Source organism: Coffea arabica, chromosome 4e, assembly GCF_036785885.1.
Source record: "Coffea arabica cultivar ET-39 chromosome 4e, Coffea Arabica ET-39 HiFi, whole genome shotgun sequence".
In the NCBI taxonomy this organism is placed as follows: domain Eukaryota; kingdom Viridiplantae; phylum Streptophyta; class Magnoliopsida; order Gentianales; family Rubiaceae; genus Coffea; species Coffea arabica.
The window spans coordinates 4912115-4923477 of NC_092317.1; the positions used below are offsets into that span (position 1 = coordinate 4912115).

Below are 11363 nucleotides of genomic sequence, written 5' to 3' on the forward strand. Positions count from 1 at the left end.
AAATATATAGTATTGAATTGAGGTTTTAGGAAGGATGAGAGAAGAATTTCATACAAAAATTATAAAATTTTATAAGGGTTAAGAGAGATTTTCAAAACTTGGGGGTGGGACCCTCATTACCTTCCCTATGGCTAATTTCTCTATATATTCGCGAAAAAATTTAGGTAATTGTGGATCTAACAATTGCATGTATGAAATATATGTTCGCCGTGCTAAATAAACACAGATTAAGCACGGCAGGCAAAATGATTTTTTTTTTTAAATTATAAGGGGTTATCGTAGTGTCTCAGCACGGCGACACCAAATTTTTTTTTTTTTTTAAGGACTAAGGACAACAAGTATATGTTATTGGAAGCAAATCTATTTAACTCTTTATTAGAAGCCTTTTTTTTGTTTAAGTCTAAGCTTTCTTTCTTGGTTGCACTAAGATTTTTTCCAAGAAAACTTGTTGGTTCTTTAATTATATCTATACTTTTATCTTTTACTCATACATCCTCGAGTGTAAAAATTAATTAGAGAGTAGTTTCTTGATTCTTTGCCATTTTCTCCCACCCCCATTATTTCTGATCCAGCATAAAAGAAGCTGTTTTGATGCAGTGTTACAGCCAAATTTTCACAATTCAAAATGACGAAAGCAATGAAGTTGCCACTTAGAGAAGCCATCAATTTCATGGAGACGATGAATATTGAGATAGAAAATATAACATATAAAAAGGTGAAGGGGAGGTAGATGAATTGAAGACTAATAAAGAAATGGCTATGGTCATATAATAAAGAAAGGGTGGCCATTGGTTGGTGTCTGACATCACGTAACGTAAATATGGGCGGTCTAATTTCTCCCAACCTCTTTATTGCCAAAAACGTGCTCTCCTTAAGGTTAGTACTGCTTACTATCATTTTGTCCATATAAAGAAGTTGCATTTTTATCACGGCAATATTACCAGCATGACATCTTTCTACCCAAAAATAAAAATGATTGTCCCCCTAATAAACATTTTAGGTCTTACCAAAAAATAATAATAATAATCGCCCAAAATTGCATAAGCTCTGAAAATTTAGGTTGTGTTTGTATTGCATTTTTTCATGAAAAAATTACTGTAACGATTTGATGTATATGAGGAAAAAAGGTAATAGAGAAATGTGATCACGGAAAACGACATAATTTTCCGACGGAAAACCGCAATCCAAACAAGGCCTTAGACTTCTTTTTGCCCTCAATACAAATAGGTAGGGCTGTATTTTTCACATTAACAACTCAAAACCATAAGCCAGTCAATCCCACACAAATCAACCTGCTACACAATCTTTTTTTTTTTCTTTCCAGAGGCGATAACTAACTGTTGTATAACCTAATCCATCCTACACTAAGAGGAGGAGGGACGGACGGACCTGCTACACAATTCAGTTTGCACGTTTCCAGTAAACAATTATGGTCATACTTCCTAAGCTATTCAAAGAAAGCTAAACATTTTTACTGACTTACAAGTAGAAATAAAGAAAGTGTAAAGACACAAAGGAGCATCCACTTACTTAAAAGGCACTAACGAGAAACACCAATTATCAAGTTTCATCCACGGATTAGAAAAAAAAAAATAAACATAAAGCTCATCCTGCACATAATCCACAATTACATGGTAAGGACTTATCATTCCCACCACAAATCCTCTAGTGCAATGACTCACTAATACAGCTTCCTACCGCCTATAACTGTAAATCCTAATCCTCCGACTACCTTGCCAATCAGCTATGCTTGATTCTGTGGCGGAGGCTGCTGCGCTTGAACAGTTGCTGGTGGGCCTAACTCTAAATTTGCTAGCTCCTCTAGCTCTCTCAGTGCACCCAGTGCAGTTGCTGCCGTTGAACTGTCTAAGCACGGCTTGAGCACGCTGACCGTCTGCTTGATTCTTAATTGCTGCCAGAAGATTTTGAAACTTAATTATAAATAAAAAGAAACTTAAAAGGTTGACATAAAGCCACAATTATTAGACTTACAAAAAAGTCAAGTTTGCTCTTCATCTCGTTATATGCCAAGAGCTGCTGCATACTTGAACCTTGAACTCCAGGCGGTGAAGATATCTAGCATCCCAGATTATCAAGCAATAACAGAACAGAAAGCCAATTAGATACTTATTATAAAGCGGAAAGCAGTCAAAATTAGTCAATTAATAATCTTTAGATCATTCAACAGATCAAACTAAATGATATTTTGGCAAATTCCTTTGTATTATATGCCCAATACAACATATAAACAATTTGCACAGACATTGCAGAAAACCCTCAGCCAAGGGACGACTTAGCATTTTGTCTTTCTTGCCTTATCTTCTACTTCCAGTTACAAATAAGACTTGGGGTAAACTTGATCTCTCAGTTAAATGATTCTAAGCATCACAAACTTTCATTTATGACTATCCATTACAGTAAGAGATATTGTCAGAAGTATCACAAAGTAAAAAGCTATCTAATACCTGAACTAATTAGCTGGAACAAGTAAAGGCTAAGGATAATGCTTAAGGTACATATATTTTACTTATAAGAATCAAGATATTCTAGGCACGAACCACGCACGCTGTTAACTCCTATATGCCACCCACATAGATCATCTTTAGAGTAAGAAAAGTTATTTGTCATGGTATTGCATTAATACCTTGATAAACTACTTTTATTGAGGCATCGATTCTTGAGATTCTTGTTCATCATGCAATACCTTGATAAACTACTTTTTTTGAGGTATTCATACTTATTGACTCCAGTGATTAAAAAACCCAACTAGAAAGGATAAGTCAACATATGTTGATGAATCACCTTTTTAAACATGGAAAAAGCCCAGAAAATTATTCCAAAAGTCCAGTTCATTTACATTAAAAATCCTAACAATCTCGAGATGGTATTTATTCTAATGAACTAGGAAAATGTGATTATATGTAGAAAAAGTAGGAACAATTAGAAACTACAAATACTTCGCCATACCATGCATGCAATAGACAGTGAAACAAGAAGAAATCAATTTCAAACTAGTTTACAAATCGAAAAAAAAAAAAACACAAAAATAAGAATGAGAAACTGCAAGTAAGATAAGCAAATTCCCAATTGCATATATTTACTTGACCCTTTTGGAATATTTAGGCAGGATATTGTAACCTGCATATTGCACAACCAAAGCACGCAACTAATTATTTTTTCGGGTGGAGGGGGCAGGGGTAGCTAAACAAATTCTAAGCATATTGGTAATAGGAAATTAAATGCCATCAACAAAATCTTTTAGGCATTTAATTATATATAATAAAGGAATTCTTTATTATTTGTCATTTTATTTTCTCATTTGCTCACAAAAAAAAAGTGTTATGCAACATTTTAACAAGACAAATAAAAGTAACTATCTATTCCAAGACAGATTCAATATTAGCAGTGGATTTAATTTTGTATAACCACTAACGCCACAAAAAAGTAAATTTATTTGACAAGGCAATGCAAACTTATCGTTATTCCACTGTCGTCAAGGACCTCATCACATACAAATAGCCAATATTTTGAGTGTCTGCATTTGTCAAAATTCTAAACAAGAATAATATGAATGCAATCCTCATTCTTTTCAAACACCATTTCATGCTAGAATACTGTATCAAAACCACCAAATTTGCCACAAACAACAGGAATAAATGCAACAGACAAGTCAAATTGAATTCATTTGCTTTTCACAGGCTTCATCCCATTACATTAACCCATTTTTTCAGCCTTGAATGTTTTTTTTTAAATTTTACCCGAAAGGAAGGATACAAGTATATATACTCATCTTACTAAAACTATCATATTGAGTCAAAAATAAAAAGCCACTTGAAGAAATAGAATCAATCAGGTCATATTCATTGCAAAATGACATTTTTTGACCCACATCTTTTAATCACAGACCACCTTTAGAGGAAGAAATAAATTTTCAATATAGAACATTTTCCTTTTTCTGGGGCAAGAAACTTTCATAAGTATGTAAGGAAGGGAAAATGCCATTGTTTCTCGTTTTTCTTTCTTGAGTTTATGTAGGACAAGATAGAGTAAGTGGGAACTACGAATACTTTCCCAAAATTAACTCATTGTGCATGTTAACACGTGAACAAATCAATTTTAAACTACTTAAGAGAAACTGAACTTACAAGTATGGGAAGCAATTATCACATTAAAAAAAATGGCACATATGAAACTAAAAGCATTCAGGTGATTTACTTGATCCTGTTGGCATATTTAGGCAGGACATCATTCCCCACATTTTGCAGACAGACCACCTAAAAGCATGATACTACTATTTCTGTTTTTAGGTAGAGGGCATGGGTGTAGGTAAACACACTCTAGGCATATTCCTGATACTACATTGAACACCCTAACAAATGCATCAAGGCATTTAGTGATGGAAATAAATAAATACTTTGCTATTTACCATTTTATTTTCTCTATTTGCACCTGTATGCAACATTTTTAATGAGACACTGAAAAGTACGAATCTAGTAATAAAACCAACATTACAAGTTGTTTTGAAGAAATGCTTAACACCCCTATGCTTAACACTTTCAAGAAATGCTTGCCAAGCCTAATGCATATCCATTGCATTTTAAAGGCCAAACTACATAAAAAGCTTACCACCATTTGTGCTCGTTATTTTTTTCAATATTTTACCTACTAAGGCTAGGATTGCGTCCTCATGCCGCTAAACCATGCCTTACAACTATTTTATGGTTTTCTAAGATAGAAATTGAACCTATAAGTACATAAAGCAATTGTCATGTACGATGGCACATATGAAACCGGAATAAATTTAGGTGATTTACTTAATCCTTTTGGCCCATTTAGGCACGACAATGTCACCCGCATTTTGCATGAATAGACCACCTAAAGAGCATGAAACATATATTTTATTTTGAGTGGAGAATTTGGGGCAAGTAAACAGATTCTAGACATTTTTTAATACCACATTAAACACCCTAACAAACTCATTGAGGCATTTAATGGTGGAAATAAATGAATCCTTTGCCATATGTTGTTTATTCCCCCCCCCCCTCAATTTGCACCTATACGACACATTTCTCACAAGAAGCTCAAAAGGACCAAATAAATACCAAATTAAATCGAACATCACCAGCTGATCTATGTTTGACATATCCCCTAAGCTAACACTTCTAAAAATCGCTTTTGTAATGCAAATTCATTGCATTTCAGAGGTCTCATTACATGAAATTAACCACTATTTCTTCTCATTATGATATTTATCAAAATTATACCTACTAAGACTAGGATTACATTCTCATTCCACTAAACGATGCAAACTCCCGTTGTAGACTAAAAAAGTCAATTTGATGTCAATATTAATAACTTAAAATCCACTTACAATGATATGCAACAAATACACAGCTCAAATTTATATGTCAACACATAATAAGATATACATTCTAGGGCCAGCCCAAAGGCTTGCCACTAAGCATCCTCAGTTAAACAAACTCTAAGCATGCTACTGCCCAGGCAAGGATTTTATTTTATTTTTGGATGGAGGGTGTGGTGTACATAAGCAAACTCTAGGCATATTACTCATACTGCATTAAACACCCTAACAAACTCATCGAGGCATTTAATGGTGGAAATAAGTGAATCCTTTGCTATTTACCCTTTTATTTTCTCTATTTGCACCGATATGCAACATTTTTAACAAGACACTTATTTTCTCTATTTGCACCTATATGCAACATTTTTAACAAGACACCGAAAAGGACCAAATTAGATATAAAACCAACATTAATAGTTGATTAATTTTGAGAAAACTCCTGCACTAACACTTTCAATAATTGCTTTTATTTGCCAAGCCTAATGCAAAGCCAATGCATTTTAAACGTCTCACTACATAAAGCTTAACTCCATTTGTGCTCCTTATATTTTTCAGTCTTTTACCTACTAAGGCTAGGATTGCATCCTCATACCACTAAACCATGCCTACAAGTATTCTACGGGAAACCAGATTAAGAGAGAAATTGAACCTATAAGTACATAAAGCAATTGTCATGTTATACTTAACGGAACAACTGAAACCAGGATAGTTTAGGTGATTTACTTGATCCTTTTGGCCTACTTGGGCAGGATTTTTTTATTGTCACCCGCATTTTGCACAAATAAACCACCTAAAGAGCATGGAACTCCAAGTTTGTTTTTAAGTGGAGAAATTGGGGGCAGGTAAACAGATTCTAGACATTTTCTAATACAGCATTAAACACCCTAACCAACTCATCGAGGCATCTAATGGTGGAAATAAATGAATCCTTTGCTATATGTCATTTTATTTAGGCAAGAATTATTCTCACCCAGATTTTGCACGAATAAGCCACCAAAGATCACGAACTAACATCTTGTTTTTGAGTAGATAGGGGGCAGGTAAACGGATTCCAGACATTTCCTAGTACTGCTCACCTAACAAACTCGATGAGGCATTAATAGTGGAAATAAATGAATCTTTTGCTATGTGTTGTTTTATTTTCTCAATTTGCACCTATATGACGCATTTTTAACAAGAAGCTGAAAAGGACCAAATAAATTCCCAAATAAAACAAACATCATCAGTTGATTTATTTTTGAGTAATCCCCGGTACCAAAACTACTAAAAATTGCTTTTGTAATGCAAATTCATTGCAATCAGAGGTCTTATTACACTAAATTAACCACCATTTCTGCTTGTTATGATATTCATCAAAATTTTACCTACTTAGACCAGGATTATATTCTCATTCCACAAATCCATGCCATACTAGCATTCTATACTATTAAATCAATTTAAAGCCAATATCAATAATCCAAAGGCCACGTGCAACAACATGCAACAAATATCCAACTGAAATTGTCATGTCAACACAATAAAGGATACCTTCTTGGGCCGGCCCAAAGGCTTGCCGCTGAGCTTCCTCGGAGTCTTTGGTCCATTCTGAGCTCTTGGGGGCCGTCCACGCCTCTTCACAGCTGGAGCAGGGCCTGCAGCCAAAACTCCTTCACCAACATAAACATTAGGCACCAATGTGGCGCTAGCTGAAGGAGCCACACTCAGTGGTGTAGGATTTTGCACCGGAACTTGCACGTTCTTCCTCGGAGGCCTACCACGTGGCTTCATTGGAGTTCCATCCTTCTTCAACTTAGGCTGCTTTGCCGGCTGGCTTACTGGCTGGCCTACTGGCTGACCTACTGGCTGGGTTGCTTGGCTTACTGGAAAGACCCCAGTCCCAGGTGGAGCAGCATTCTTGGCTGCAACCTTTCTCGGGCGGCCAGTGCTCTTTTTCGCCAATGTAGGGGTGGGCTGAAGTCCAACCCCAGCCCCACCGGAATCAACCTTTCTTGGACGCCCAGGCTTTTTCTTAATCACGGGCACCGACACTGGCCCTTCGGACACAGGAACCGGCACTGGCGCATCCACCAGCCCAAGTGAAGCAAAAATCGACTCTGTAACCGGGACAGATACAGGGACGGTGAAAGACCCATCAGAGGCGACAACCGGGGCGGCCGTTCCAGGCTGTGCAGGCGGTGGAGTAAGCCCAGTTTTGGCCTTGGGAGGACGGCCAGGGCGTCTTTTGGGTCCATTAGCATTCACCGGTGGAGGGGCCACAGGAGATCTAGCAAGCTTGTAAGAGTGCTTGACCATGGCTATACTACCTTGCTCCTTCAACCGCTTCAAATGATGAGTCAACAAGGCTGAGTGAGTTGACGGAAGATTCGAGTTTGAATAAACTCGCTCAATATACTTAGCAATAGCTCTCTTGCTCGACCCGTTCCTGTCCTTCAACGCTGTTATTGCCTCCGTTATCATCTATAAAACACAAAATTAACAGAAACCCAGGAACCAAACTCAGCAAAACAAAATTGCCACAAGATCCATAATTTCAAAATCCCAGAACATATTTCGAACAAAGTTTAGATTTTGACACAAGGGTTTGAACAAGAAAGCTTAAGACAAACCTGAGCATAAGGCGGGTGGTTGGGCACAGGGACAGGGACCACATTAGGAGTGGGGTTGGCCACCTGAGTGAAGTGAATCGGAGGTAACGCTGCCCCTTCAGCAGGAGTGGAAGCCTGCAGCTGCTGCAGTGGCTGTGGCTTGGGCTGTTGCGGTGGCGGAGCTGTCATGGCAGATTGTAATTGTGGCTGTGGCTGAGGCTGAGGCTGAGGCTGAGGTTGAGGTTGTGGCTGTGGCTGTGGTGGTGGTGGTGGTGGAAGTTGCTGTTGTTGAGGTTGTTGTGGGTCCATAACTTTGCATGTACTTCTGTACAAAATACAAATACAGGTATGGAGATGTATAGATGGATATGTGTGAAAAGTATACTAGTAGTAGATGTGGATTTAGATCGTAGCAGTGGGGAGTTACTTGTACAAGTAGGGGAGGAAAAAAGGCTGAAGAATTAAGGAGGGGTTAAGGAGAAAACAGAAAAGGTTGAGGGTTGATAGGATTTTGGTAATCGGGAGAGAATTAGAATTGGAATTTATGAGGGGAAGAAAAGAAATTGGGGTGTGTTTGGATTTGGGGAATCAGGGAATTTAGGGGTTGGGGGAATTTGGGATTTGGGGAAAGGGCAGCAGAAGTGAGAGGAAGGCGAGAGGGGGGTTTTGGACCGTTGGGGATCAGATGTGCGTATTTTGGGTGCCACGCAAGCTTTTGCGGCTTGCGGCTTTATTTGTTTATGCTTTTCTCTTCTTTTATTGAGTTAAGCAAAAGTAGTGTTTTAATATATATCGGACAGGTATTTCACTTCATTATCTCAATTTTTTTTGGCTTAAATTTATATTATATTCTCATATATATTGGACGAGAATAGGATTTTATTCAATTCTTTGTTCTCTATTTTGTTGTTTCCTTATACGTTGGCCTAAATTTCAACTATTTTAACTAGCTATCGAAGCATGCTTGAAGCACGATGCGCATGCAACACGACAAAAAATAATATTAATCATGTGAATTTTGATAATACAGTATATGAATTAAGATATAAAATCACATCAACTAATTTATTCAATTATTTGTTCTCTATTTTGTGTTTTTTCCTTACATGTTGGACTAACTGTTAATTATTGTAATTGGCTATCCGGCATACTTGATGCGTGTGCAATGCGACAAAAAGTAATACTATTAGCCAAGTGAATTTTTTTTTTGAATTAAGATATAAAACGAATCAACTAATTTAAATTCAACTTCCAAAAAAATGAATCAACAATAAATCCAATTCACAAAAAAATTAGGGTTAATCACAATTAATTTCCTTAAAGTATACCTCATTTCTCACTTTACCCCCTAACCATTTTTTTGTCTCACTTTATCCCCCATTGGACAAAATTATCCCTCTATTATTCTAAACTCTTATTTTTCTCTTTTATTATTTTCCCTTCCCCTTTTGTGCTCTTTTATTTTCTTTGCCTCTTTCTTCTTTTTTTAATTCTTCCTCTTTCTCACAAAAATCTTCATCTTAATGATTGAAATTACAGAGATCTATCTTCTCCTTAAATAATTAAAAAATATTCAAATCACTTTCCTAAAATACAATTTTTTAGCCTTTCAATTCTTTTAATTTTGGTTTTTCCTCTTTCCTTTCTAGTTTCTCATTTTATTATCAAGAAAATATCATAAGATGAAACTATGATCTGATTAATAATTATCAATTGAAATTTGTGACACGTGACATCATACAAAAAATCAAAATTAGTTTTTGATACCTTTTAGACTTTCACCCAAAAATACAATTACAAACTCAAAATAAAAATTTTCGTTGAGATGGAGTTTTCTATTGGGCAGGATAAAAGAGAGAAGAAAGAGAACAAAAAAAATAAAACAGAGGAAAAAAGGTAAATGAAAAGTCAAAATAATGGAAGGGTAATTTTGTCCTATAAGGAGTTAACTGAGCAAAATTAAAGGTTAAGGGGTAAAGTGAGAAATGAGGTATACCTTAAGGGGATTAATTGTAATTATATCCCTGCACACATTTACAAAAACCGTTATAATCACATCCATACCAGCAATTATTAAGATAGTTTTTTATAATCTACATCCAATGTCAACTTGACAGTTGATAATGCATCCAATTGATATCTAATTATCATGTCCATGCACATGTTGAAAGTAGTCATTCCGATTACATTTAAAAATTTATCATATTCAACTTCACTTTTGGAAACAATTAAAGTGCTTTCTAGCACTTGTTAGAAAAACTTTATCAATATAAGGCTTGGTTAATGTGCAAAGTTATATATGAAATTTTCATCAAATAAATTTGACTAAACTTTTGTTTGTTAGTATATGAAATTTCAATCTCTTTAGTGGATTTCATATGCTATTTCTAGCGAAAACAAAAGGAAATTGATAATATTTTTATAATGGAAACAAATTTCGTTGATGATGAAATATTAGGCTGCTTGTATGGGAAATAAGTTATATCTTGTTTTTTTTTTCTTAATTTATGGCGGTGGTTTTCATTATGTTAATTATAAAATGCATCAACCATATTTATTTCACTTCAGAATTTCTTAAGATCAATACAAAACGACACATGTATTCTAAAAGTACTCTAAGTGGTTCCACAGAATTGACACGTGATATTATATACCCATGCAATCTATGAACAAATACTTTACTACTAAACTCTTGTTAATAAGTTAATTTTTTTTCCAAAGACTATGTAATCATATGCATACATGTTTAATGTTTTGTCAATTGTATTGTATACCTCATATATTTTCTACTACTAGTAATAATATGTACTCGTGCAATCCTTGAGAAAATGCTTTATTATGATATAATTAAAATATTGCTTATGAGTTTAAAATTGTCTTAAAAATATGTAATCCCACGTGGATATATTTACACAAATATATACATACAAAAATGTGTTGCGTTATCTATAACATATCTATTTATACTATATATAAAGGAAGAACATAGAGTTTGGTGTAAACTTTTTTTTTTTCTTTGTCACTTCTTAGATTTCCAACTCTATTCTCACAATCACGTAATTATCTATATTATATACTATATACAAAGGGAGAGCATTTGGTTTGGCGTATATTTTTCTTATCACGTTTTAGATTTTCAACTGTAACCTCGCAATCACTTAATTATACCTTTAGCATCTAATTACATGTTGCACATATCGCTAACCAATGTAACTCTAACTAATTTTCACCCATAACTACCCTTTTTCACCTATAACCACCCACAAACATCGTACCAACCAAGTTAATGATTAACATCAATTATTAGTTGAGTAGCTATTTATGCTTTGGTTATAATGGCTAATTTGATATATTAGAATGGCATGATTTTAATAATATGAAACTACACTTTTACATTTGAGTAGTAATTTTTCTCT

General features: G+C 35.1%; 1 protein-coding gene across 1 annotated transcript; it reads right to left on the reverse strand.

The window, feature by feature from the left end:
• Nucleotides 1-1505: 1505 nt before the first annotated feature.
• On the reverse strand, nucleotides 1506-8584 carry LOC113742125 (uncharacterized). The gene is made up of 4 exons (XM_027269841.2): nucleotides 7969-8584; nucleotides 6890-7819; nucleotides 1993-2076; nucleotides 1506-1912 (listed from the first exon to the last, which is right to left on the reverse strand). Exons 1-4 carry the CDS (start codon nucleotides 8254-8256, stop codon nucleotides 1745-1747), a joined length of 1470 nt encoding a protein of 489 aa, XP_027125642.1. The 5' UTR covers nucleotides 8257-8584; the 3' UTR covers nucleotides 1506-1744.
• Between the last annotated feature and the right edge of the window lie 2779 nt (nucleotides 8585-11363).